General features: G+C 40.9%; 1 protein-coding gene across 2 annotated transcripts in view; it reads right to left on the bottom strand.

Moving 5' to 3' along the window:
- Window positions 1-2,745: 2,745 nt before the first annotated feature.
- LOC120726390 (histone-lysine N-methyltransferase 2B-like) overlaps window positions 2,746-27,304 on the bottom strand; it is a 33,177-nt gene continuing 8,618 nt past the window's right edge. The window contains exons 6-36 of one of the 2 annotated variants that reach the window (XM_040019921.1): window positions 23,068-23,338; window positions 22,287-22,348; window positions 21,922-22,170; window positions 20,884-20,987; window positions 18,168-19,007; window positions 17,044-17,157; window positions 16,721-16,867; window positions 16,430-16,522; window positions 16,208-16,325; window positions 16,006-16,119; window positions 15,315-15,505; window positions 15,064-15,165; window positions 14,855-14,965; window positions 14,382-14,449; window positions 14,050-14,207; window positions 13,869-13,936; window positions 13,413-13,547; window positions 12,331-12,489; window positions 12,092-12,209; window positions 11,886-11,964; window positions 10,622-10,782; window positions 10,319-10,480; window positions 7,942-10,243; window positions 7,514-7,642; window positions 6,415-6,533; window positions 6,116-6,244; window positions 5,538-5,790; window positions 5,317-5,427; window positions 5,144-5,227; window positions 4,918-5,047; window positions 2,746-4,462 (exon numbers count right to left, since the gene is read on the bottom strand). In XM_040019921.1, the coding sequence (XP_039875855.1) occupies window positions 4,187-4,462; window positions 4,918-5,047; window positions 5,144-5,227; window positions 5,317-5,427; window positions 5,538-5,790; window positions 6,116-6,244; window positions 6,415-6,533; window positions 7,514-7,642; window positions 7,942-10,243; window positions 10,319-10,480; window positions 10,622-10,782; window positions 11,886-11,964; window positions 12,092-12,209; window positions 12,331-12,489; window positions 13,413-13,547; window positions 13,869-13,936; window positions 14,050-14,207; window positions 14,382-14,449; window positions 14,855-14,965; window positions 15,064-15,165; window positions 15,315-15,505; window positions 16,006-16,119; window positions 16,208-16,325; window positions 16,430-16,522; window positions 16,721-16,867; window positions 17,044-17,157; window positions 18,168-19,007; window positions 20,884-20,987; window positions 21,922-22,170; window positions 22,287-22,348; window positions 23,068-23,338 (7,157 nt within the window). In that variant the 3' untranslated portion in view covers window positions 2,746-4,186. The remainder of the gene's footprint in view (window positions 4,463-4,917; window positions 5,048-5,143; window positions 5,228-5,316; window positions 5,428-5,537; window positions 5,791-6,115; window positions 6,245-6,414; window positions 6,534-7,513; window positions 7,643-7,941; window positions 10,244-10,318; window positions 10,481-10,621; window positions 10,783-11,885; window positions 11,965-12,091; window positions 12,210-12,330; window positions 12,490-13,412; window positions 13,548-13,868; window positions 13,937-14,049; window positions 14,208-14,381; window positions 14,450-14,854; window positions 14,966-15,063; window positions 15,166-15,314; window positions 15,506-16,005; window positions 16,120-16,207; window positions 16,326-16,429; window positions 16,523-16,720; window positions 16,868-17,043; window positions 17,158-18,167; window positions 19,008-20,883; window positions 20,988-21,921; window positions 22,171-22,286; window positions 22,349-23,067; window positions 23,339-27,304) is intronic. The other variant, XM_040019922.1, reaches the window with a different exon arrangement.

The raw sequence follows: 27,304 nt of genomic DNA, 5'->3' as shown, positions 1-27,304 counted from the left end.
ATATTCATTTCACAGAAGGCTGATCAGCAAGGCTTTCTTCTTCATCATCTTCAGGGTTTGCACCAGTGTACTGCAAGCCCTGCCAGACCTGAACACCAGGCTAAGACCCGTACATTCTTTAGATATAGGCTTTAATCTAATGTATCTTATTGGCATACTTTCACCTATTTTATGAAAGGTTTAATCTATAAAAGCCATAACATTCAGATTAACAGGCTGATGATCAAATTTGGTAGCTTAAGACAAGCATTTTACTCCAAATACTTTGGCCCAGAGATCCAAACAATGGATCTCAAACAGAATAACAGCACTGTGTGAGATAAGTGACAATTAGAAGCACAATAACACAACAATTCAAAGAATTTGAATTGTAAAAAACAAAACAGGATATGTTCCATGTACTAACAGAAACTTCCCCTTTTTCTATAATTTTATACATTTATTACAATTTAAATCATGCTGACACATTTTTCTCATTTACTACAGCAGCATTTCTTTACCACGTCAAAAACTAAGAAAAGCTGTTACAAATGGCCTTCTTTTTCTTTTTTCTAAATATGTAGTTAAACTTCTTTAGTTTCACTGGTGCTGCCTGCTTAGGATCAAAATGGGCTGTAACGTGACTCTCCATGTAAAATGAGTGCATCATACCTGCTCTAACACAAGACAAATGGCTGAAAAAAGCGAGTGAAATATGAGTTATGGAGCAACTGGCTCATAAGATAAGGTTTTATGAGGACTGGGTTCGAGAGGAATAGAAGCAACATGTCAATGACAGGGTGAGGTCACAGGAACACATGGTAAACAAACCAGTATATGATGTAAATGTGCAGAGCGGCTGAAAATAGCAGCACTGCGAGCACATAATTCTCACAGTGAATTGGCTAAAAACACTCAAGATCTATCCAAACTGAACCAAGGACACATGAATCACTTGATTTTATCTGTAAATGTGTATTTAAAAAGTATAAGGACTAGTAGATACCCTGTCTGAGCTGAGCAAGACAACACCTGTAACATTTCTCTTCAAAGCATCACAGCATGAAGTTGTTAAACGTGGGATCAGGTAAGTTAGTTATGGATAAAAGATTCTTCTGAATGTAACTGATGACATCTTTTCTGGAAAAAAAACATTCTTGACATGCATTGAGTAAATTAAATCCCAAACAAACCACGATGATGGCAGATGTCATAATGTTACCCATGTGATTGTGATGAAACCACCATGCTGACAGATATTTGCTACATTTGGTCACTTGTCCTTATGATGTCTTTGTTTGAGTGCTATATTTCTGTAATTAAAAATCCTCTTCAGTCTCTACAATCAGGAATAACAGAAAAAGGCAATCAATTGGTCCTTTTGTACCAAGGTGGCTCCTGATAACAGGCAAGCACCCTCACCTCTCATCCCTGCAAGCCTCTCTCCTCTCTTTCCCTCTGAACTGTAGCGGAAGTGAGGTATAAAATATCACAGAGTACTTAAGTAAATGTACTTAGTTACATTCTAACACACTTTGACTAGGTTTTCTCTCCAACAATACTGCTGGATCTCCCTCTTACAGTCAATATTAGAGTGAGAGCATCTTTCTGATGCTCAATTAGATGCCATTAGAGTGTAAACCTGCACCAGTGAAGTTTAATAAGAAGTGCACTCAGTCTCAGATTTCATGCGCATACTTGTGTACCACCTCAGTCCCTTTGTGTGCACTGGCATAACATTATGGTAGACCGTGTGTCGAGGTTCTCAAGACAACATCACAAACTAACCTGTATTCAGAGGCTCAATTCATTCATGCACTTTTCGACTCTTTTAATTCAAATAAAATGTACAATTATTGTTCTTTTCTTGCCTGTCACTGGGCAGGAGATGGGGTACATCCTGGACAGGAGAGACAGACAACCAATCACACACAGTCACACCTACGGCTAATGTAGAATCACCAATTAACTTAACATAATATGCAGTATTGTGCAAAACTCTTGAGCCACCCCTCATTTCTTTATATTGTGTTAGAAAAATGGGAAATAGGCATAGTGATTTATTGAAACATGCAAACGTACATGATAGTTCAGCATATAAGGCAAGCTTGAAAGTAAATATTTTGATATTATACTTTATTCTTCAACATAGTGTGAACACTTTTAGGCAGCTCTCTTGTGTTTTCTTTAAAGTCTTCAGGAATTGTTCTCCAGGCTTCTAGAAGGACACTCAGGGTGTTGGCTAACTTTTGTTCTGTTCTCCATCAAGATGACCTCACACTGCTGTGGTTCTGGGGAGGCCAATCCATGACTTCTGGGAGTGTTCCCTTGTGCGTCTTTCTCATTATCGTGCTGAAAAATGAGGCCTTTGTCAGTCAGATGCTTTCCAGATCCTATTTTATGGTGGATATGGTTCAAGACTTTTGCACTGAAGTGAATGTGCCTAAGCAGTTAGGCAAATGGACAGATAGACATCACGCCCCCTTTTTCCAGTAATGCAAAAAGCTGGTTCCAGCTTTGACTGATAATTTATATAATAATAATAATAATAATAATGATAATCAGTTTTATGAGTTCATAACATTCTGGCATGTTTCTACAAGATCAATCCAGTCTGATAGATAATCTGTTTTTTTTTTTTTCCACAGGTCTGATTTTTTTTCCACTTTTAATCAAACATCTTCAGCTGTGTGATTTTTCCTGTATATTTCACTGTGAATGCCTTCAGGTTCTGTTTGTGCATTAAGAAAATCAGCAGCAGGAAAGCAAACTTTGAACAAATTTTATTGAACATAAATTAAAAAAAAAATTGGAGGTAAAAAAATATTCAACAGGCTTAGAAATTCTTTACAACTATGTACAGGACAGGATCCATGTGAGCTGATACAGTAACAAAGATTTGTGTCAAATTCAGTCATGAATCCTACAAAACAAAAAGTCCACAGCAGTCAGCCTAAAGTCCCAGATCCTTGTGTACATCCAGTAGCGGGGGCACAATTACACAATGGAGTTTCCTAACCAAAAAAAAAAAAAAAAAAGAGGAAGAAAGAAAAACCACAAAAAAGGTGACCACCTATTCTAAGTGTCCAACAGCAGTGATGTTACCTGTTTCTTAATATCGAAATTCAATAATTAGAAAGCTTAAAGAGCAAGAAAGCAGTTTTTCCATTGCGTGTTGTGTAATTAAATTAAATCTCACTTCTTTCTTTGAGGTAGAACACCTGAGGGAGATTTGTGTGGGGGGGCACAAAACAATGATTAACCAGACATCAATTGAAGGGAATAAGCTTCACTGTTGCTCAGCCTACAAAGAGAAGGTTAAAAGCTCAAACACATTTACTTCCATTAGTCTGATGAGCATACATTTATTGTTCAAATGTACAAAAAGAGCTGTAAGGGACCGTGCCGGGGAAAGATCACAGTTTTCCTTTTGAATGCTGCACCAAGGAAACGCTTCCTCGTAGGCCTTAAAACATACAAACTGCACAAACAAAGAGAACAAAGAAAGAGTGTAACAGTGGGTAAAAGCATTCGGGTCACAGCATCTGCGCCGTTACAAATAAAAACAGAAGCTTTCGGCTGACTGGAGGAGCACAAAGGTTCGATTGACGCTATTAAAACTAACCTGTGGGATAAATGTCATCAGCACCTAAAATATTAAGTGAACGGGAATTTGTAATTCACTTAATTCAAGTCCCTGCTTCCGAGAGATGTGGTATGCAGAGTAAAAAGAGCTGCACTGCTGCTTTATAGTAAAAGTGAGTCCTGTCTGCTGCCAGAGAAGGCTGGGTCATGCTAAGGTGCTGTAGAAATTCTCCTCTTCGTCGCTCTCTGACTTCTTATTTACAGAGACAGACAGCTGAAGTTAGGTCACTTCAGTTTGCACTTCTTTTTTTCCCCAGTCCCAGCAGAGGGCGCTGACAGCAAAGTCAGCGATGTAAAACAAAGTGTGAAGTAGATGAGAAACAGTACATAAATCCATCGTGTATGTGCGTGCATGTGTAGACTTCATCCCAAGCTTTCACATATGGCTCTTATCTTGTGTACGTCCTTCACGGGTCTGTAGGTTGATCTTCTGAACACTGGCTCAGGTCTGTGTGCGTTATTGACCTCCATCATATGGCTACAGTTGCCTTCATGATTTCATTTGCCGCCTGAGCTGCATCAAGTACGACGGCTTATTAGGGTTAGCGGTGAGGGGGGGGGGTTAATTCAGATAGCGGCGGCAGCGCCTCGCCCCACAGTTGCAGGAGAGCTTGTTGCTCTCGTCCTCGATGGGGAACTTGTAGTCGTAGGTGAGCTCTTCTCCCCGGTAGATCTTCCTCAATGCGAAGATAACGATGTGCTTGCGTCCGTCCACATTGATGACGCGCGAGTAGCAGTTTGGCTCGCACGAGTGGTTGATGAAACGAGCCGCATTGCCCTGCATCGTGGCGTCGACCACGTCGAAGTCGTCGATGCGGAACATGTAGCAGCCGATGCCCTGGAGTACAGAAACACACACATTACTTTCACATTTTAGGATTAAAGGTGTTTCATTGTTCTCGCCCCTTATGAATGTTGCCCACGATGTAAAAGGAATTTGACCGCCTTAAATTTTAATGGTATGCCCCCCGAGTCTAGTGAGAGTGTGCCTTAAGGAAGTGAAAGCAAAAGGAAGATGTTGAAGAGCGTTTAGCTGGTGATCAAAGAATAAAAGAAAAAACCCTTTAAAAAATAGTTTTATTTTAATCAGTTGACTTGTTCCAGGTTCATCCGACGTGCCTGTTTGTTCTTGTTTGAAGTACTAATGATTAATGTAATTGTTGGAAGCAGACCGTGTCTTTGCATGCTGTGGTATTCAGTGATTTCTCTGTAGTTGTAACTAGTTACTGCTGCTTCACATTAAACTTATTAAACACAGATGCTCTGTGATGATGAATGCCGAGTGTAACCAACCTTGCTGTCGTAATACTTCTCCCGCTTATCAGTCAGGACTGCGCGAATGACAGTACCGGCATACTCGATCACCATCTCCCCAGCATCGATGTTCCTTTTGCAGAAGAGTCCACGACCATGAATCGGCGATCTAAGGCGCCACAGGGGGAGAAGATTCGAAAGTTTAACTGATTTATTTTTGGACATCAATGAAACCCTGAAGGGTTTTATGGTCATTTGTCGTTACCTGTAGACTCCTACTGCTTCTTTTGAGATTTTCTCCAGGTGTCTGAATCTCATTGCCATGGGAAGCTCACTGCTGGTGGCTCGCCTGGCAGAGACGCAACAGAGCAGCTGTCAGTACTGATGTGAAAACTGCTCAACTTCACAGACAAAAGTGAAGCAAACTGAATGACTAACCTAGAAGATTTGAGCGGGAATTCATCCTCCTCTTCATCAAAGGGGCCCAATATGTCGGGAAGCTCTCTGTGCTGCGACGCCAGGAAGTTGAACATGTCAAACGTTGCTTTCCTGGTTAAAGAATCAGGGAAAATCATTTGTGATGTGCGTCATAACAAGACACATACAGACAAAGCGCAGAAGGTTTTAAAAGCAAAACCCGTGAACTAGGGTGTCTGTACCGTGTGCAGACTTCAGCTCGGGCGCAGCCACTCGGGTTGAGGGGGAGTTCTTCCTCGATGTCATCACATCGGTGGAAGCGGAAGCGGTGGCGTTTGCAGTATGCGGCGCCCTGCAGCTGCTCCAGCAGGAAGATGACGGCATCGTGGACGACGCCGAGCACCCGCGGCCCGCTCATCCCACCTAGAGGCAGCTGCCTTAGGTGGAACCCTGCCCGAGCTTCGAGGACGCCGTCTATCACAGCGCGCCAGGCAACTGACGGTAGGTGAGAAAGGGAGGCAAAGATGAACACGCAGCCAAAAAGCAAGAGAACACGGACAAATGTTTAAGAGAACACCTGGGATGATTCTTTTATGTTGTATTCATTCTCCTTTTTATTCTCATATTATAATAAGAAAAGAAATGGCTGGCAACAGACAAACATCAGCCACTGACATAAATGAAAATCCTCTTATTTGCTGATAAAAGTCGAGGCTATTATCCAATGAGATATAAACTTCTATTTCTTATATTTTTTAATGACAAAGAGTAGAAAATACCAGCATAAGAATTAAATAAGAAGCAGAGGAGTGATTCCTACCTTCTATGCTGTTAGCCTTAACGCTAAAGCCGTCATCACTGGTGATTTCAAAGCGCAGGTGGGGCTGGTTCATGTACGTCCTCGCTGTGGGTTTAGGTGGAGGTGGTGCTTCTTCTTCTGAGCTAAAACCTGCAAAAAGTGAAAGAGTCTCACACCTAACCACATATTCTCTCTCGCAAAGCAATGACACTTAAAGACAATCAAAACTATATAAATGAGATTAACGATAAATGTTAAATGTAAAAACAAAGGTTTTTAGCCTAAATTAGACACAAATGACTAAACTTATAGTCACAAACCTGAATAAGGGCCCCACTCAGAGAGGTCTCCGTGCCGAGCGCTCACCCATTTGTGCGTCATACCCTGAATCTGACTGTTGGTTTTGGTGGGAAATGGTGGACTGTCATCATGAAAACACCTGCACACAAGGGAAAAAACATATTTGTCAAAAATACTTTTTTTTCTCCTTCATTTTTTCACAGGTTAAACATTCTGTCTCTTCTCTTTTCCCTTGATTTTCTCTTCTTCTTAACTACTACAGGACGGTCTAACGGTCCTTGGACCCGATCAAAAATCACTTCAAGTATTCGAAATATGACACCCTGATGGCCCTGAACACTGCAGTCAAAACAAAACAGCCTGGGAGCAGGAGCCTGGACTGGAATGGGACTGGGCGATCAATGTTGGGATAAAGCTGTCTTTAGTGTACGTTCATGGTACACTCTGCACTAGGCTGCAACTAACAGAGTTAAAAATACTAAAGTCCTGAATGATCCCAACAGTTTATTCCTGCCATAAACGGCACACGTTTTGACCTGATTACTTAACCTAACCTTTGATCCATTTTCCTGTGGCTCAAAGACATGATGTCATTTCTTAAATTAGGAAGGTGGGGTTTATTTCACAGTCAAAGGCAGCACTATTCATTTTCCCCCAAAGTAAAATCTTTTTATCCAGCTTTGTCTGAATTAGTTCACTTATTTTGTAAATATTTGTAGTCACTTTGATCCCCCAACTAGTTTAATTCATATCTGTCTTACTATGCTTACTTGGAAGCAGAATTTTGAACCTCATTTCATTTTATCTTTGGTAAACCACTGACCTAAAACAGACTGCCTTGTCTGGAAAACATTTTCACATCCCCCACATTCCCCTCCTTTTCTTTGAATTTCTTTTAATTAACTATTAAGTCAATTTAATGTGTACAGCATCTTGCTTTTTTGAACAAAAAAAACAAAAAACAGCACATACACAAAAACTACTTCAGGCTCGAGGACCTAAATAATTAGTTTTCATGTGCCCTTTCAGCTCTTTCAAATCTTTAAATACAGCCTGACATTAAGTATTTGCCTCCTTTTGCCTTTGTAGCGCAGTAATAAGTCCATACATGAGGCTAACCTTTTGGGTGTAGGAGGTGGTGGTGGGGCAACGATCCTCAGTGGCTCAGGCTCTGGCTGTGGCTCAAGCTGGCGATCCAGATCAAGAACATCTTTCATTGTTGGAGCTTTCATTCTCACACCACTCGGCCTGTTGAAAGACATCAACATGCTTTATTTTCTCTTTTGCCATCTTTTACTTTAAAACTCTTTCAGCTGCTGAGAGTGCAAATTTCTCTCATTGCTGAAATTCTGCAGATCAGAGGACCAATTTATAAAATGTCAGTCTGTATGTGATGCTCGGTGCTTCATACAAAATGAAGCTGGAGATCAGTTTTTGTTTTTTGTTTTTTTAAATGTTAACCATTAAGATCAATGGAAATATTAGTTTTTTAAATATTACTCGTGTTCTGCATGTTGCAGTAAGTACATTTTAAAATCATCTGTTACCTGGCTTCATCAGTGTCCTCCGGCTCACTCGATGGATCCTTCAAGAAGTCCATCTTGGATTTCTTCCTGGAAGGTCTCTCAGACACCGACGACACTCTCTTAACTCTCACCTGGTGGCGCGATGCAGCAGGTATTGATTCATTACCGAAAACACTGGGAGACTCCGAACGACCAGCTGATGACTGATCCGAGTCTTCGACGTTGGGAAATGGCAATGGTTTCCGATGCTTGGCCTTTGGCTGTCGAGTACTGCTGAGGATGATGGGTTTTGTTTTGGGTGCGTCGCGGTGAGTAGCCATGGCTCTATCGATAATCGCTTGGGCTGTGCTTTCTTCAATGTTGGAGAAACTAGATTCAGGAGAGCTGTACATGCTGACAGTTGTGGGAGCAGCAGCTGTGCTGTTGCTTTTCATGGGCACCATTTTGATGATGATCTTCCTCTCGGCCGCCTGGAGGTTAGGGGCAGGAGGGGCGTTTGCAGCTGAAGGGCTGGGCCGAGGCTTTATTATGACATGAGGCATGGAGCGCTGTAAAGCATTACCACTGTGGAGAATCTTGGCAATCTGGCTTATCTTATTGTAGGTTGGTGAATCTGTACTGAGAGGCTGATACGTGTTCAACTTTGGGTCTTTGATCATAATCTGACCGTGCCGGTTGACCAGCAGGACCTGATGGGTAGAAGCCTGCACTGGGGGCGAGCTAGTTGACCCAGCTGGGTTCTCCGTCGCTGCCTGCTGCTGACTTTCTGGCTTGGAGCTGATCAAGTTTATAGCGATGGTTTTCCCCAGTGAAGCACCTGGCTGAATGTTTAAAGCATTTAAACCATTGATAATGGCAGGGGGTGCGACCGGGCGTGGTACTGCATGAAAAGTAACTGCAGCAGAGGAAACGGACGCAGTTTGTCCAGGGTGAGGGGGTAAAGGCAGTTTGGCTTGCATCAGGGGAAGTGAAGGTTTCATCGCCAAGCGCTTGAGGTTTGGCGCAGGATGTTTTGTCTTCACAAAGACCGTTTTCATCTGTGCTGTGGGAGGTTTTTTGGTTTTAGGCTCTGGAGAATAATCAGGATCATTCAAATCATCTTTAAATCCTTCATCTGAGTCAGCTGACGAAGCGCTGTCATCTCTGTCGCCAACGATGTGTTTATTTGGATACTCTGCAGAGCCATGTTCAGCAGGAACAAAGTGGCCTGTAGATGAATCCAAGAACACCTCATTTTGAGACGGTGATGTTTCTGAGGTCATCGGGACCTCTTCCTCCTGAACGGACAGTTCGTTATTTGTGTAAGCTGACTCCAGGAGAGCAGAAGGTGAAAGACTTTCCTGAAGCACTGGTTCAGGTTGTTCTTCAACTGGTGACTTTGGGACCGTGTAGATTGACTCAAGCCTCTTTAGCGCCACCGTTAGTTGTTTAGTGGGTGTAGTGTGGTTGGTTTGAATTTTAGCTTCTTCATTCCCTCCCTCTGCATCCTGAGCATCTTCATCGGCTGCCTCGCTTTCAGTTTCTGACCCGCCGTCTGCACCATCTAACTGCGGGATAGACTGAGCTGAATTAAGCTGACCTGAGGCATCCGAGCCACTTGCTGTGTGATCGCACACCACCGTGCGTGAAAACTTAAAATAACGACTCGAGTCGTCTTCTTCAGAATCAATCTCCTGATCGTTTCCCTGCATTTCCACCTCTCTGCTGCCTTGTGCCCCGCAATGAAGCGACACATTCTCTGTGAGCAAAGCCTCATCAAACTCAAGCTTAGCATTCAGCATGGAGTCCACTGCTACCTCAGTGTCAGTGTCAAACACAGTGTAAGGAAGCTCCTGAGACATCAGGTGGGCCACTTCCTCCTCCAGGTTATCAGGTGCCAGTGAGATCCCATTTGTAGTGGCCACAGCTGCATCTTCTGCCTCAGAGGATGCCAAAAAGTCTTGGGGAACCTCGGCAGAGACTGGAGTGGTAATTTTAAAGCTATGCCTCCCTCTGGGGGAGTGAGTGATGGCTCCTTGCCGAGGCGACAGCCCTGTAGAAATGCTGGAGCTGGATCTAGGTGGGGAGCTCCAGACTGGAGATGCAGAGTTCTGTCGTGAGAGAGGAGGTGAAGCCGATCCAAAGTTCGATGCTCTCGGAGGGGAGCTGAATAGGGCACATCGGGAGTGGACCGTGCCGCCAGAGCGGAGTGTCATCGGTACGGACGGGTCGCTCTCTGATGGCGAGGAGCTGCACCGGCTTCTGGACGAGAGCCTTCGAGGCCGCCGGGTTTCCTCCAGGTCCCTCAGAGTCAGGATGTGATGGGATTTGGGTGGAGCACACCCTGACAGCAAGAAAAGGGAGTGTGAAAGGGGGTTTACTACAACAGGTACCCATCTTCTCCTAAAACTCCACGTACCTGGAGATGGTAGTGGTCGAGATGATCCTCCTGCTGGTCTCCTGGTGTGTGTGTAAGCAGGGCTTTTAGACCCGGGTGTGTTGTGCAGTTTAGAGTTGGGTGATATGGAAGTGGATTTTATTGGGCTGGATGTGGGACTTAAAATATCTGGAGACTCAATATCTAGAAAAGATTTTTTTTTTTTTAAAAAAAAGAAAAAAGAAAAAAGTTTTTAGCACAGTAAAAAAAATACCCATATTTTCAATTTCTTGTCCACTGCTTCAGCTTCAGCGCCCTCCTCACAGCCGTTGAGATCCTGCTCACCTCTGTGGTGGTTCGGACTGTGGACTATGGTGTGGTTCTCTTCATCCTCCCACTTCAAATTCTGTTCCTCACCAGGGAGAGGAGTGCTCACTTCTGTCACCTTGCAGGTGTACTTACAGCGCCGGCGTGGGTCCACGGTGCTCCAGTACAACCGTGAACACCTAGAAAATAAAAGGAGGAAGAAAATACGTTTCAAGCTTGTTAATGAAGAGACAATGAACTATGGATAAATCAGTAATGTCAGTAACAGCAGCCAAGAACTAAGCCAATCACATGTAACCCTTTCCCATTAGTACAGCTTGGCATGGTTTTCAGGGGTTTCCATTAGGTGGTAGTACCTGTTACCAGGTGCTTCTTTTTTAATCTACTTGGCATAAATAGACTGACTGGATTGTTACATTTGTGATTGACATGACATTGACCAATCAGGTGAAAGGAAGAAAAATTGGGTCAAAATTAGTACTTGTAAGTTGAAGTCCACACACAGCCAGGGAACTTGAGCACAGAGTTTTACACATCGTTTTTTGCTTTCTATCTGTAACCAGATCTTAACAAAAAAATTTTTTTAACTTGTGTAAATATTTTTACATAAGTTACAATTACAAGTACAAAATATTTATGACCACAATTTGAGCCCATAGAAAACTACACAAAAAACAACACTCTGGTCCCTGAGTCTGAGAATAAGCCATACACCAAACAGCAGGTATGACACTGTCTCGACTCCTTTGTTGTGTTGTTCACGTCGCATACAAATGACCTCACTGGACTTTCGGCCTTGTTGCTATAATGACCACATGCACATTAGGTCGACTGTAATGGAAAACGACATAAACCGAGTTCAGTCCAGCTGAGTAGGCAGCAGTGGAAGAGGGCTAATAGAGACTTCTATTTAAATGTGCTTCTACTCTAAAGTAGAAATGAAAGGGTTTACAGCCTGATAGAGAAAACAGTCTGACTTTAAAACTAATTTCCCTGTGGGTACTTTTTATTTTTCTTTAATAATACAACTGTGGACAAAAGTACCGCTGCGCCTTATACATAAAGAGGAAAACATGGTTCTGCGCTAGGCCTGTGGACAGCTTTGCAGACTATGTGTTGTAGCTGTTTTTAGCTATTTATAAATTATAGAATACGAAACAGGCATGTTAATTTCTACTCATATCTATAATTCAAAAGTTGCTGTTTGCGAAGCAGTAGATGCTTCGCAAAAAAACCCCAACCAAAAAAAAACAAAAAACGCTTGAATACAAATATCACTTACTGATAGCCTACAGGATACAGCATCCTCCCATTTGACGACAGCTCTGACAGAACACCAAGTTTCTGAATCTGCAGCGAGCCTGGAAGGTAAAAAAGAAACAGATAATGAGGTTCATTGCATCAAGACATAAAGCAGCTGTATTTTAATTCAATCTGAATCTATCCCATTACAAGAGTCAAAAACATGAAACATCAAGATAATCTTACCTATGGTCATATTTATGGATTCTGGCTCAAGACCTGTGAGGAACTTCCTTCTGAGATTGATCCCATTGAAGTCCACATACACCCGTCGCGGGACTTCAAACCCTTTACCAGAGACGATCTGTGAAGAATCACAAACAATAGTCAGCATAACGAACACAAAATCAGAATATAATATTAAATATGTATACTGCTTTCAACAAAAATATATATTTATAATCTGACAACATATAAATTCACACCTTTGCAGTCACCAGGTCTCTGTGTTTGTAGCAGTAAACCTTCCTGTCCTGCTGGAACGCGCAGCTCTGGGCACGTGCACACATGAAGTGGAAGTTACTCTGACAGGTGGGGAGGCAACAGCCCACGGTGGCTCCTGACTGCCCGCAACGATCACAGCGCTGGAGGAAAATTGAATATGTACACACATAGTTTTAGGACCAAAGGGTACTTGTCAACCTCACAAAATGAATGACTGATCCTAAAGTCAGGCCATTAGGATTAGAGATGATCAAATAATTTACAAGATCTTTAAATGGAAGACAGGAAGAAAAATAAATAAATAAATAATAAAAATGGACGAGGTTAAACATCGGCAATACAAATAACATAAGATTTCACATAAGAAACCATTAATCATATTTTTCAATAGCCAAAATGTGCTTTTATTCCACCAAGGTGACACTTTGTATTGGATAAAATGTTACAGAAATATAGGTAAAAGTAGCCCTCCTTCCTTCTCAGCAAACATTTAGTGTTTAATGGCTGTCAGCTGGCGGTCTTTTCTCAACTTTTAATCCATGATAAAAAAAAGAAATCCTCCAAATTAAAGATACATAATTGGCCTAAATGTCAGGTTTAGGTGATTTGCAAACATTTCCTGGATTTCCTTGTTAAGAGTTTCTTGAAGGGGAATACTGTATATCCGTTTATCGATTTGAACAAACAAAATTATTTTGAGAAAGAATTCATGCATCTCAATGGTCTTTTGCCTCGTGGGACCATTTCTCATCCAAGGAGTTAATTGACTTTACGCCAAGTTGTCTGCAGAGTTATAACGCTGACATCGAAGGACAGAAAAAGGTAAAAAAAAAAAAAAAAAAAAGTGCCCAAATTCAGATTTATATTTGTTAAATTTGTTAAGTCTGTGTGTGGATAAAGGTGCAGCTGTCTCTTCACATTTGTTAAGTTTGACCAGATCGTTATTCTATGTGGAAACATCTGTCTCGAATTCCTTTTTGTGATCGTACTGCGACCAAAAGCAGCGACGTCTGAACACCTAGCTGTCACGCACAGCCTTAGTTACCATTTAATTTAATCTTACCAGGTGGCGCCCCCTTGAGACAGCACTGTGCACCTGAAGAAGAGCGCTGTTTTCCTCGTACACCTCTGCAGACCAAAGACAGCAGTTAACATGGGCCCACTCGTTCTGACCCAAGTACAGGAGCCGTCCTGCTTCCTGTTGAGAAAAGAGCAGTTATATCACTTAAGAAGTATCAGGGAGCTGTTATTATAGTGCCAAGAAAACAAAAAATGGTCAACAATTTAATAAAAATTCTATACATCCTCACATAATCAGTCATTTCTTTAACAAAAACAGTGAAAATGAGATACTTTCCCCTTATCCTGAACTTAAAAAAATGATTAACTTAAACTTGCTGAATATTTTGAGGACTTCTATCTATCCTGATGCCTTCAGAGCAAACAATGCATGAAAGAGCACCAAAATTAAGTGGGGAAAAAAGATCTATGAGCCAAAAGCCTTGACATAAAAACTCACACTGGGAGCAGAGTCTCCACATTGCTGGCACAGGGCACATTGCCTCACATCTTCAGTCTTGGTGGTCTCTGGAGGATCATGTAAACATTTTAAACTTGAGAATGTGATCGATCTATTGCAAGAAAGTGCCTTTAGCTTTGTCTTCAGTGTGCTGCAAAACAGATTGTAATAGCGTCCATACCAAGTAATTTCAGAGAAGGAGTTTGCTGTGAAGTCACTGACGAGTCGGTTTTCCCCGTCTGTGGGTCCCTGGAGTTTTTGAGCTGGTATGTTCTCTCCAGCCATTGTGCATAGCTGTGCTCTTTAGATGGTGGGAGAACTGCCTCGGGGAGCATGCCACTAAAGAGGAGGGGATAAAAACAAACTGAAGAGAGCCATTTTAGGCACCTGTCCATCTACTACAAGGTCTTCAGACGTTTTAATTATAATTAAGATTTAATTTAGTGCCAACCTTGTAAATGACGACGTTTATGAAATTGGTTAAGTAAATTATTTTTAGCTGCGTTTACTTACCTTGGAAGTTCTTCTGAGAACGAGTTCCACTTTTTGACATTGCACCAACTGAATACTTTTTCCATGACCTGTCAGGCAGGAAACAATGAAGTAAGACCACAATTAAGGAATGTTGAAGGACAGTGTTCATTTGGATGTGACAACGAGAACAGACAGGGGGCAGCTGTAGCTCAGGTGGTAGATGAAACGGATGGGCATTTTCTTCGCAAGTATCCTTGGGCAAGATATTGAACCCAGACTGGCCCTGATGTATCCATCAAAGTAAAAGTGTGAATGTTAGAAAAAGCGCTCAGGCATAGACTAAAGCGCTGTATGAATGTGCTACGAGTGCTTAACTTGGGGAGAAAGGCGCTATATTAGTCTACTCGTGATTTATCCTGAGGAAAAACAGGTTTCCCTACAAAATGAATTAAGGTCTGGGTCTCTAAAAAATACATTAAAAGCAATTAGAGAATGGTAAAGGGAGTGCTTACTTCAACGTAGTGTGACATTGCCTGAAGGGTCGGTCTCTGATCTTCCAGCAGAGCTTCCTCTTCCTGCAGCCTTTGCCTTATCACAGAAGCAATATCGCTATGAAAGGCTTTCTGATTGGGAGACAGGAAAAAAGAAAAAAAGGCCATTAATTCAGTGTGGGTTCTACAAAAAGAGCCTAAGTGTAAATGCATAGGATATATATGCTCACTATTGAGGTGTATCCGCCCCCTTTAAACCTCCTCTCCACCGCTTGTAGATCACAGACTGGTTGCTGCTCCCTGATAAATGCTGTGATGTTTGGTTCCTGACACTGAAAGACAGTAAGGGACAACTACTTCAGCGACACATCTGGAACATAATCAGGCTTTGACGTTAAAGGAGAAATACTAAAATGCGGCATTTTAAAGGATAAAAAGGCTTCCTGGTGCATCCTCTCAGAGTCTTGTGGGCAGCTCTTACCGCTTTACACGTGATAAGGTGCTGAGTGCTGTTGGAGGAGAGGAGGTCAGTGAGAACCTCCTCCACTCTGGCTGTGAGCCTCCTCTGCAGCTCCTCCTTCAGGATGCTGTGACTGGTTTGGTGCTGACTGCAGGGCGAACATGTAAAATCCACTCTGCCTTGCTGACTCGAGAGCAGCCCAAAAAGCTCCTCTGCAAAGACAGAGAAGGAGAGCTTCGTTTCTACACAGCAAGTTAACAGCAATCACATTTTATCTCCATAGTTTGGTCCTGTTTTATAAGTCACTCATTCAGAAAACAAGCTCATAACAGCCTTTATATATTTAGAAAACTTTCAGTTTTGATTAATTCACTGTTAAAATGTATTCATATTTATTTTGGTGAAGCCACCCAAGTTTATTCTCTGTCTCTATATCCACTCTTTGGGTTAGAAAAGTCTCAAATCAAGCCTTTAGAGCCAGAAACCAGAGCTTTCATCTCACAGGGATTAGTTGTCTGTAATGTGATGTCATTATTTGAAATTGTGGCCTTATTAAAGTATGAGTATTCACCCTTGTAACTGATCGATGCATTACAACAATAAGAGGGGTGGAGGGGGTGGGGGTCTACTTTTAACAGCCTGAGAAAACATGAAATCCAACAAACAGTGAACAAAAACTGACTGAACTGAAAACTTTATGAGCGCAACTCACCTGAGATCCCTTCACATCTGTAATGAATCCAGTGGCTGCACTGCGAACACTGAAGCATCTGTGATGGTTGGATACTGTCTTCATAGCACTTGTGGCAGATAGTGCAGAAATTACCTGACGAAAAGTAAACAGAAATCACAGACGAGTCACATCATCCATTTCAAGCATATTTACATACAAGTTCAACTCTCAGAAGTCTTACCTTTTTTGTGGAGTGAAGTGCAGTCAGGGCAGAGGTCCTGCTCGTGGTTCCACGTCAAGTCCCAGGTCTTTCCAGGAGTCACGCCGCAACTTTTACACCGAATGCACGACATACACACCTGCACAAAGACATATGTGATGTACGGTGTCATGAAATCGTCACATTTATCCTCAAATAAACTGAACATATTCCTAATTACTTTAAAGCTGTTAATGCATTTACCCAGGGGACACTGGAGTTCATAGGTTTAGGGTATGTTGGTCCCAAGCATGAAGGGTGGTATGACGTTTGGCATCTCCTGCACTGCAGCACAGGCTGTGAAGGGACAAAAAAAAAACAAAGGTATAATAATTATGGGTAAATACTCGACTATGATGTACACCAAAAATTGATAAATATGTAATTTAATTCAGATCTCGTGTGTAAAATAGTTAAGAAGCGTGGATAATGTTTGCAAACTTGTTTCTTCTTCTTCTTGGGATATTAATAAGTCTCGCTACGCCTCATACATACCTTTGTGCTCTTGCTTCGACGTCCGCACACGTGGCAGAATTTGCAGCGCCTGCAGAACCAGTTTTCCTTGTTCTCCTCGAGGGGGCGCTCCTCAGGTGACAGGCAGAAACTGTGGAAAGGCTCACAGCAGATCTGACAGAAGATCATCTGATGGAAGTGGGAGGTAGAAGAGTTAAAAAAATAACAATAACAACATTCAGAATGTATATGAAATGTTTCTATTTTGTTTTTTGTCACATAACTGAAATGTAAAACAAGCCATTTGCGTGAGCACCCAAATAAGCAACTTGCATACTTTGCCAAACTAGTCAAGCTCAGCTTACCTCGTGTCGCCCTTTACTGGCGCAGAGCAGACAGACGGGCTGAGGCGTAATTGGGACAGACGTGAGAACGCTGAGGCCGCCCATTAGCCACACATTCTGGACCGCACAGTCCTCCTAGTGGACAGACACCCAATAACAGCACAAACAAAGCAATCAGAGCCTCTTCTCCAGAGGTTTCCAGATGCTACATTAGTTCACTAACCTGTATCAAGGTTATGAACATATGCCGGTTTGTAACAACTGAATGAGAGCATGGCTGATCATCCATATGCTGAAATAACAAACATTCCCCGCTGCCTTCTCCTCCCATTATGGTAATTTACACAGCATGAAAATACTGATGTTTGTTTGAAAGCAAACTGAAAAGAGTGTTTGTCATAGTGAAAATGAACTTTTTCTCTCAGAGATATTTTCTCAGACCCATAAACTGTATATAAAACATGGCAAGGAAAATTTAGTTTGACATTTGACCTTTTTTTATTTTTGTAAACTGAATATGCCTCATACTGTTTTTTCATATACACTGTTCTAAATTGAGCCATAACCTACAAAATGAAAATTAAAGAAAATCTGAAATCAGTAACTCAGACTATTAACTACAAATGTGTTTGCTGATGTCATACATGAAGTCAGCACTAAGGTCATTTTCCCAAAGATGATGCTTTCTATAAAAAATGACTTTCCAGTGTGTGACCAAAGCCCACAGATGTAACAACCACCTTACTTGAAGCTACACAAACTTAATAACCTGCAGTTTATGCAGACAGATGAAGATAGATGGATGCTTTTATTATTCCTTTGCAGGAAATTATATCGGCACGGCAGCTTCGACACAGATAACAGCACAAATCTGAAACCTCAAAGCAACATTAATTTATCATAAAGTTCTTAATAAATGTGGATAAAATCATATTATTGTGCATTAAGCAGTTGTATAGCAGCTGTTATGAAGAACCTCCTGATGCATTCAGTCTGAGATCAGTTATATTTTACAGCTATGTGGGGATCTTAAGGTGGAATGAGCTCTCCTGAGAGAAAGCGATAATGGTGGTGCTGAAAGGTAACACTGTAGAGTAAATACACACCCCAATGAGTTGTAAAGCAAACAGGCTGCTGAGACTCACCTTGAAGTCTACACGGATCTTGTACGTGTTCTGCGACAGGCCCTTTTGGGGAAATCCGTTAGTTAACCCTGTCGGGGTGTTCACTGACGTACACTCTGCAGGATTCTGGGAACGAAGGACAGAGTGTGGGTCAGTTGTTGGACAGTTTTGCAGCACTGTCTCTTTTACAGAAGAATCCGGCTTGTCCTCTTCAGCCTGCTCCAGTCGTCGCTCCTCCTGCTCGTCTTGTGCGTCCTCCTGTAATTCTGCGCCTGCACTGACAGTCTGAGGGGGGCCAGGCACAACTCTGCTCAGAGTTTTATCTGTCTTAGCTCTGTGCGTCTCTGTGTGCTCCACCTCAGACCCTGGACGCCCATGAGAGCACTGCTGTGATGAAACCTGAATCAGAGCTGAGTGCAGCGTGGACTGTGGATGCTGCTGAGGTGGTGATGACACATATTTGTTCGAATGCATGGCTGACTGCACCACGGACTGGGGCAAACGCTGCAAACATAACAACAAAGATTTCTGTGGCGAGTCTCTAATGGGATGAGGTGAAAGTGGAGAAGCAGGCTGTGTTTCAGGATGGGACATTTCTGGGGGACAGTTTGTAATGGGACATGACAAATGGGAAAAAGCAGGCTGTGTTGCAAGATGAGACAACTGTGGATGCGACTGTGCAATACACCGATCCACATCATCATGTTGGGGCGACTGCCGCAGCAAATACACAGCAGGAGACTGCAGGACAAAGTCAGGCAGACGGCATAAGTGTATTTGTAGCTGCCGCATTGGGGTCCAGGGTGGTCTGGGCTCAGGGAAAGTTTCTCTGGGCTCCATCTCTTCTGCGCTCTCCTGTGCCTGTGGAGGAGGGGACTGCCTAAGCCAACCAGCAAGAGATGTACCAAAGTTACACTGATAGTAGTGACATGCAGCGGCGGCAACCGGCAACAGCCAAAATGACAGAAAACTGAAGGAGCACTGCGACTTTCAGAAGACGGTTAGCCGGGAAGCAGCGTTAAAAGTGTATGCATTCAGTAGCAGTACAGAAACACACACAGAAGCGTTAACTGAGTATTAATACACACTATTTTAAGAGCTAGAAAAATCATAAACACAAAACTAAACAAATATTTTGGTGAAATTTAAATTAATCTGCTATAGAATGCACACAAACTAATAATTTATCTAACAAATCAGGTGTGTAAGCTGGAATGCAGAATAAATAAAGGTCATTTCATAAATTATGGATTTGCATAGTTCCATCTCTACACTTGGGAATTCTATGAAATTAAAGAGATAATGCACCTGTTGTGTCACATGCAAAAACCAACCCACTACCAAAAAATGGTTCATGCAACGAGCCACAGCAGCATAATCTGGCAGATTAGTGATAGCACAGCAAATACTCCTGCTGTAATGTCTACAAGTGCTGCCGTGTGCTGCCGTGTTCCCCCCACCCACACAGTGCATCTCTGTGCATATAATCTGCTAAAAATAGGGCTACTAATTTGCAAAACATCAAATGCAGACAAGACAGGACTACACTTTAAGAATATCTGTTCTCAGCTTTATGGGGGAAGTGAGCGATTACAAAAAAATGCAGAAGTTTGAAGCAATGCAGAAGCAAAAACAAATATTTTTTTTACTGACAATAGACCATTCTTTCAAGCCAGCAAAACAAGATTTGAGAGGAACAATTTTGAAACTGACAGCTCTAGTTTGAAAATGTCAAATGCTAGTAAGAAGAAGCAAGCGGCATAACCAAGAATCATCTCAGCCCGAATAAAGACAAAGCAAACAGCCTTTTAGCTGTGAAGTCAGGGGTGGGAGGAGGCAATGCTGACTTTTTACACATCTGCTGTGTTGATTAAGGCAATCGCAGTCCCAGTTAAACTAAACGCTTGACACAAAGAGGCTTCCGTCACTATTTACAAACTGCTGTACTGACTCCTGAATATTAGTTATTACCAATTTTAAAGAAGCACCTCTACGTTGAAGAAAATATTTGACTTTGGACAAAAGAATCTTCTTCAGCGTCTTCCTGCAGATTTTTTTTTTTTTTTTTTTTTAAAACACCACCATTAAGACTCCAGAGAGTATAACACGCATAACAGGAGGGGCATGACTTTCCTTCCCCATACCAACATCATACTTGGATAACAAGTTCACTAATGGTGCTAAATGAGACAATGATGTTGTTCTCAAACAGAATATCACTCACGGTGCTACCAAAAAAAAAAAGAAAAAAAAAGAAGCATGCTGTAGATTATCCCGAACGTAGCTTGATTGATCCATAATTTATGAAACAGACGGCATACATGCAAAGGGTCTTATAAAAAGCTGGAAGTGAGAAACAGAAGATCAACGGGGCTACAAGACTTCTTTAAGGAATTTTTTATCCCAACAGACGTGGTTTAACTAAGAAACAGTGGAAAAAATGAAAAATGAAATTCAGAGCTGGACAAAAGCACCACTTGGAAATAAGTGTTTCAATTGTGACTTGAGGGTTAAATATTTAGTTAAATTATAGAGGAAAATTCATTTATTAATCAAATAAATGAATTGAGATAAGATAAGCTTTATTAATATTTAAAATAAGAAAATAAAGAAAGAAAATTAAACACCTGTCTAGAAATACTGACAGGTATGAAGGTAAACTTTTCCAAACAGTACTGTTTGTCCCAGGCTCCATTAGGTGGTCTATTAGAGGCGGATTAGGGAAACATGTTTTTACCTTGTAAGCTTTGGTTCTGCTGCCAGCTCCTCTGGAAGGCAGCCGGCGATGCCTCCCTGCATCTGGGTCGTCTGCCACTGATCCACCATCTTGAGAAGCAAGATCTCAAAAAAACAAACAAACAAACAAAAAACAAACACAGATACACAAATCTAAGAAAAACTGCTGACACAAAAGAGGTTTCAAACAATATCAGGGCTCAGAGCAAGGAGGGATTCTGTGCTTCTAATATTTAGATTATTGGAGGATGCACAAAGAAATCATTCTTAAAAATTAACTGGGGAAACGGCCCAGGATGCACTTGGACCCGAGCCCCCGATGAGCTTTAGTGGTAAACTGACATATTTATTTCCATCTATTTATGAACTCCTTGAACTCAACAGCTCATATTCAAAGGTTTGTGTATATTCACTACATATCTTGCATATGTGCGTACTGTTATGATTTTTACGAATCATGTTTACCTCAACTAAGTTACCAACAGGGCAGTCAACATTACCTTAAAATTAGCTGGAAAATCAGAAATAACACATCTGAACTGGAAAAACATCAACTTACAACTTCAGGGGCTCTGAGACTTGGAGATAAAGTAATCGAGTAGATTTGGCATCTGCTCTCCTTTCAACCTGCTTGATGCATGCATGCTGCCAGAGGAAGGAGTACAAGCTACACAACTTTGTGCCGTGCGTTTTGATTTTCTTTTACTAAGTCTGTGGTGTAATATCAAATTGCCAATTTCTGAGACATCTCAGTGTCATTATATTTTTAAATAGATAAGTTCCAGTTATCATGTAGATCAAAACTGCGATGAAAGTAATTCAGGAATTATTTTGGTGTTTCCGTGTGGCTCAGAGCCACAGCTGGAATTATGGAGAAAATATCACCAAAATTGCTTCACAATCATTAGCTGCTGACAAACAATATCAGGCGTTGTGATGATTTACATCATGCTGCGCCTGTTTTTCTGTGCGAGTCTTTCATGAAACGTTTATGCAGGATAAATATTTGCTTGTGTGCCAAAACCAAAGCTTTAGTTACCTTGATTGTTGGCAGCAGCTACATTTGGCTTTACTGTCGATTTATCTGTCCTGTCCTCTCCTTCTTCCTCGTCCTCCTCGTCTTCAGATTCTGATTTAAGCAGACTGCTGTAAGAGCGCGGTGTGATGTTACGCAGTGAATGCTTCCTGACTCCAAGCGCCATCGAGGATGTTCCCTCGGCCGGCTTTCCAGAAGTCCAGTTTGTATCGTCACTGCTTGTAACGGAGCCCAAAAACCCCTTCGCCTGGACTGAGAAAAAGGAGCCCCTTGATTAATTATGTACACAAGCTTTTAAACCGGAGTAGTCATTCAAACTTATTAGATTCAACTAAAAAATAAATGTATATCCAAAAATAAAAACATACCTTTAAATGGTTTCACAATCCGCGCCATCTTTGCTTTTTCAATCCGGTCACACTTCTTATATCTAGAAGGGGAAAAAAATGGAAAAACATAAGTGTGTGTCCAGGGCAAAGTTCAAGTGTACCCATCTATAAATGTGTTTAACTCAAAGAGTCAACTTGCCTTCATTAACTGAGTTCTTTAATATGCGTTACTGAAAAGAAATAAGTATTTTTTTATGTTTCATGTACAAGAAATTTCTAAATCTACAAGGTACACAGTATTTTAGGCACCAATTAAAACATGTAGCGCGGTTCATTTTTAATTTGTGGACCAAATATATGAATGATTTTCCGCAAACAGCTGGATAACTTGCCTTTACAGCAATAGTTTGGAGCTGTACTTATTCAGTTTGTGATGAGAACATGCAGCTTTCAGGCTGGCTTAGTTTAAATTAAATCAATATGTAATGGAAATCAAATTATCTTCTTGCAGTCAAACTCAGTCAGTATATCAAATTAGGGCCTATACAGCAGCCGTATCTAGCTTTGTTCAAGATGACATGCAACATTATTCCAGGTTACAGAGCTGGAACATACATATAAATGAAAATACAAGAGTTGAGTAAAATATATTTTATATATACATTTATATAGCCAGCTCCTTTAATGTGAGTGTTGGCAAATAATTCAAATGCCTTTTAAGCATTCAGTAAAACTTCATTAAGGGCTTATCTGTATATGAAAAAGGTCATGATTTTCATGTAAAGCACAATAATGCAAATCTGTGATGGGCTTCACTCACATGCAGCACTGCCTCTTGGTGTTTGGCCCCCCGAACTTGGGCTTATCCAGGCAGTTGATGCACTTGGCACAGTCCTCTTCCACCAAGCAGCCTTTGCAGCGTCCACAGCGCCTTGAACGCACTCCTCCACGAGTATATTGACTCAGTATCTTCCTTTTCCTGAACCTGTGGCCCTTGCCCCTCCCTCTCCTCCTGCGCTGGATGCTTTCCTGAGAGACAACCCACTGGGTCCTGCCCTGATCAGTGATGTCATCGTCATCATCTGCCACATCTGAAGGCGAGAGACAGAGAGGCCGGGTAAAAGAGCCATAGGACACATTTGCGTCACCATTATGTGCATGCGATGTGCTGGCGGTGACATCTTTGGACACCATATCTCACTATTCAGCCTGCAGATCTAACGTCTTCCACTCTACACTTAATGGACTGTTGTTTGGTTTGCACTTGTACAGCTACTCTCCTTTAACGACTGTCTGAAGAGTTGATAGACCAAGTGTGTGCACATCAAGGCAAACTTTTCTAATTCCTAACCCCCCCCCCAAAAAGTGTTGCAAACAAGGGAAAAACAAGGTCTGCACACCATTTCGCTCCATATTTTGTACCATGTCACCATTTCTGATTCCTATGATGACTGATTCTTTTGCAGGAATGCTAAATTATGAATCATGTTTTAAACATACTTACATATAACTTGATTTTTTTCCTCCATGGATTCGCCTTTTCTGTTACATCCAAACATTTTTCTTTTTTTTTCTTTTTTTAAATGTATATAAATCTTGTACAGGATTCTGTCTTGTATATCTTTCTGTAATGAATCCCTTGGATATTGCTTTGGTAATAGTCCACTGGACAATTGCATCCCTGCTTTTAAGAAATTAGTCACTTGCTGGATGTCACCAACTGATATCTAATTTCTTGTCATTATCCTACCATGAGATAGGCCGGTGCTTCCTGACCTATTTACTTATTTTTTAAATGGACTATTTAATTTAGTTTTGGGTTTTCTTCCAATCAACTTTGCGTGACATTGTATTTTATTCAGAGGAAATTATATTAAAAAACTGTATTTATTATTATTATCATCCTTTGTTTATTTTAGCCATTGTTGCTCCCAGAGGAGGACTTTGAACACATCTGGCTTCCTCTTCAGAAACTTATTTCAATTTCTTCAATCAGACTTTCTTTCACACCACATCCAGCTGTGCATGCTTCTCTCTCTCTTACAAGAAACCTGGACCATCGTCTGGGTTTTTGCAAGAGAGGCTTCACTTCTTTCTCTTCGTCACCTCGAGGGAAACAGGTTTTGTTATTTGGAGAAATGAGGGCGTAGTGAGCCCGCTGTGGGAATTGTTGAGAATGTTTTGTAAGTCAAACAGTAATTTTGGACATATTTCAGTGTACATATTAGTGAATGAGACCCACTGCATTAATGGAGAAACCCTCATCTTCTGTTGTTTTTGCAATCACATGTAGGGCGACAGCTATCAGTTGTTTTAGTAATCAAGTAATCTATCGATGACTGCATTGATTAATTGGATAAAAATAATTTTCTCTTATTAATGAGCAATTATAAATATTCAATAGAGAACAAAATCCAGGTTTTTCAGAGCTGCTCATTCTTGTTCATTTTAGAAATTACAGCATTTTAAAGTTTAACTGCATACAACAGCTGTAAAAACCAAACAAACAAAACAACAACAATTAAAGCCTTTGAATGTATCTATGTGCCATATTAAAACTGAATTTTTTTTCCAAAGAAAACACTGTCTTAAACCAAAAATAAATATTTATAATCCCAAGGTCAGAGATCAAAGTCAAACAAGCAACAGCCCACAGGTCAGCCACTGGCTACTCAGACTTTTACTGGCCCATGTACATTTTTACTGGCTTGTGAAAAAAAACCTGTTCATCTGCATATTTTGATGTCGCCTTACTGCAGATTTTTCTCTGTGTTAAACAAACACTGGTGGATTTTTCCCAGTAAATGTTTTAATGGTGATCACAGGAACAGTGATGGTGTTTGGACACTAGAAACAGGTTTTCTTTCACGTAACCTGAGCTCACCATCTCTGTACCGGCTTCACTTCTTTGCTCTCCTCGGTGTGTAAACAGACTCTGGCTCCAGCCTCATCATCACTGCTGCTGTTGTGTTGTCAATCTTTTTGACACATCGGCACGCTACAGAGCCACGTGTTGAACAAAACATTGAAGCAAACAATGTGTGTCAATGATTTTTTTTCTTTTTTAAATAATCGAAACATTCGAATTACTCAATGAATTGTTGCAGCCCATATCTGGTGGCGATTGGTTTTTTGTAACATGTTAGTCGACAGGTGACGCTGATTTTTATCGATTAGTGCTGGTCTTTTGTCTCTTTAACAAACTTCCTGAGGATTACATTTTTTAAGAATTTAATTATTACTTGGAGCCAAACAGAGTACAGACCTTTCTTCCCTTTTGTCTGAAGAGGTGGAAATCTAAAGATGCTCTACAATAAAAATGAGGTGACTGGATGAAAACTGGAGACAAAATCCTTTATGGGTGGGAACTCCCTTATGTACGGTAACCCGTTTCAAACTTACAGGCATCCTCTTGAATCCCCCAGTTGTATTATTTCAATGCTACTGCACACATTTGAAAAAAAAAAAAAAAAAAAGGAAAAATTACTTAGACGTGCGAACTTATTGAAATTTTAAATAAATAATGCATGAAGAAGCTTGTGAAAGGATCACTTTTTGGTCTAGATGTAGTGTTCAGTGAGTCCGTTTGTCAAACAGTACTTCCTCACCTCATACTGAGTGATGCTCACTTGACCAGTGTTGGGTATAGCTTTCCAACAGCGGTGGCTAATCTGTGTGTGACAAGAGATATTTTTGCTGGAAAATATTTTAGTTACAACTACATTGAGCTAAGAAAAAAAAGCATGTTTTACTTTTTTGCCTTACATGTTAATTTTTGCCAAAATGTATCAAAATTATGCTTCATAATTTTTTTTTTTTAATTTAGGTTTTTTGTTTAGAAGTGCAGAAGCTTTGCTAGTCAGATTGGATCCGATTATTTTAGTTCATTTCGTTATTATAATTTCATTTTTACTAAAATAGCAGAGCACCCTTTCCCAAATCCGTGCAGACAACACTAATTACCCTACCCAACCTTAAAGCAGGGTTACATACAGTAGAGTCAATCTATATTACTACAGTCAGTTTGTGAATTAAATACTAATCCTGACTACTGCATGGTTGTAGTAACACCAACTATACATAAGCAGTAGCTGGTGGTGTAACCCTATAGGTACTGTGATGCAAAAAAAACGTAAGAAGGATATAAAATCCAACATTTTCATATAACCTTTAATAGAAATTCATGATTCAAGTACCTCAAATTTCTTTCTCTATTTTTTTTCTTGTTATGTTTCATAACCATAAAATATGATGGGATATCACAACAGCTCACTGGTGGCACAACAACAAGGTGACAAAGTTTCAAAACTTATCTGTGGAATCACCCTACTTTAATGTGTTGTACTCCCCCTTTTTTGCATTAGCTGACAGATGTGCAGACACCAGTTTATCCACATTGTGCTAATACTGGGCCAATATCATCCAAAATCTGCTAAATTAACCTGAGTAAGTGGATGCTAAAATAATAACATGAGCCACTTGCCTCCTCCCAAACACTGCCACAGTAGTGGCAGTGTTTGCTGCAGGAGTGACGGAGTTGTCTGAAACTCCATAAAAAGGACTGAATAGGACTGTGGCAACAGTCCTCTTAACAGTGAGCACATTCAAAAACATTTGAACTGAAATAACTGCTACAACACGCAGCAGATACCATAAAATGCATTTGAATTCAGTCAATACTTAAGCCTTTGAGACTTAATACCTCCTATGGCTTTTTGGAAATTGATTTCAAAGCTTATTCTTTCATGACCTGTGGATATTCTTAAGGAAACTCTACTTTTTATTATTTGTTTATTATTAGTTTCTGTCATTTCAACCATCCAAAAAGACTGAGACTCTGATCAAGCACATCAGCAGCTTCAGTTTATTCTTCTCATGCCCGTAAAAAAACAAAGGCATGTATTTACTCATATATATATATATATATTGCTGTGCATCTCTCAAGGAAAGGACACGCACCTTTTTTTCATGCAAAGTAAGTTTAGTTTGCATTTGTTTTGACCATAGACAGCAGAAAAACCAAACAGAGCTTCCAGCTCAGAAAAAAGTAAGCCAAT

This window comes from Simochromis diagramma, unplaced genomic scaffold, assembly GCF_900408965.1.
Source record: "Simochromis diagramma unplaced genomic scaffold, fSimDia1.1 OVJJ01000753.1, whole genome shotgun sequence".
In the NCBI taxonomy this organism is placed as follows: domain Eukaryota; kingdom Metazoa; phylum Chordata; class Actinopteri; order Cichliformes; family Cichlidae; genus Simochromis; species Simochromis diagramma.
Note: the sequence above shows the minus strand (reverse complement) of the source record. Positions and strands in the feature narration are given on the sequence as shown.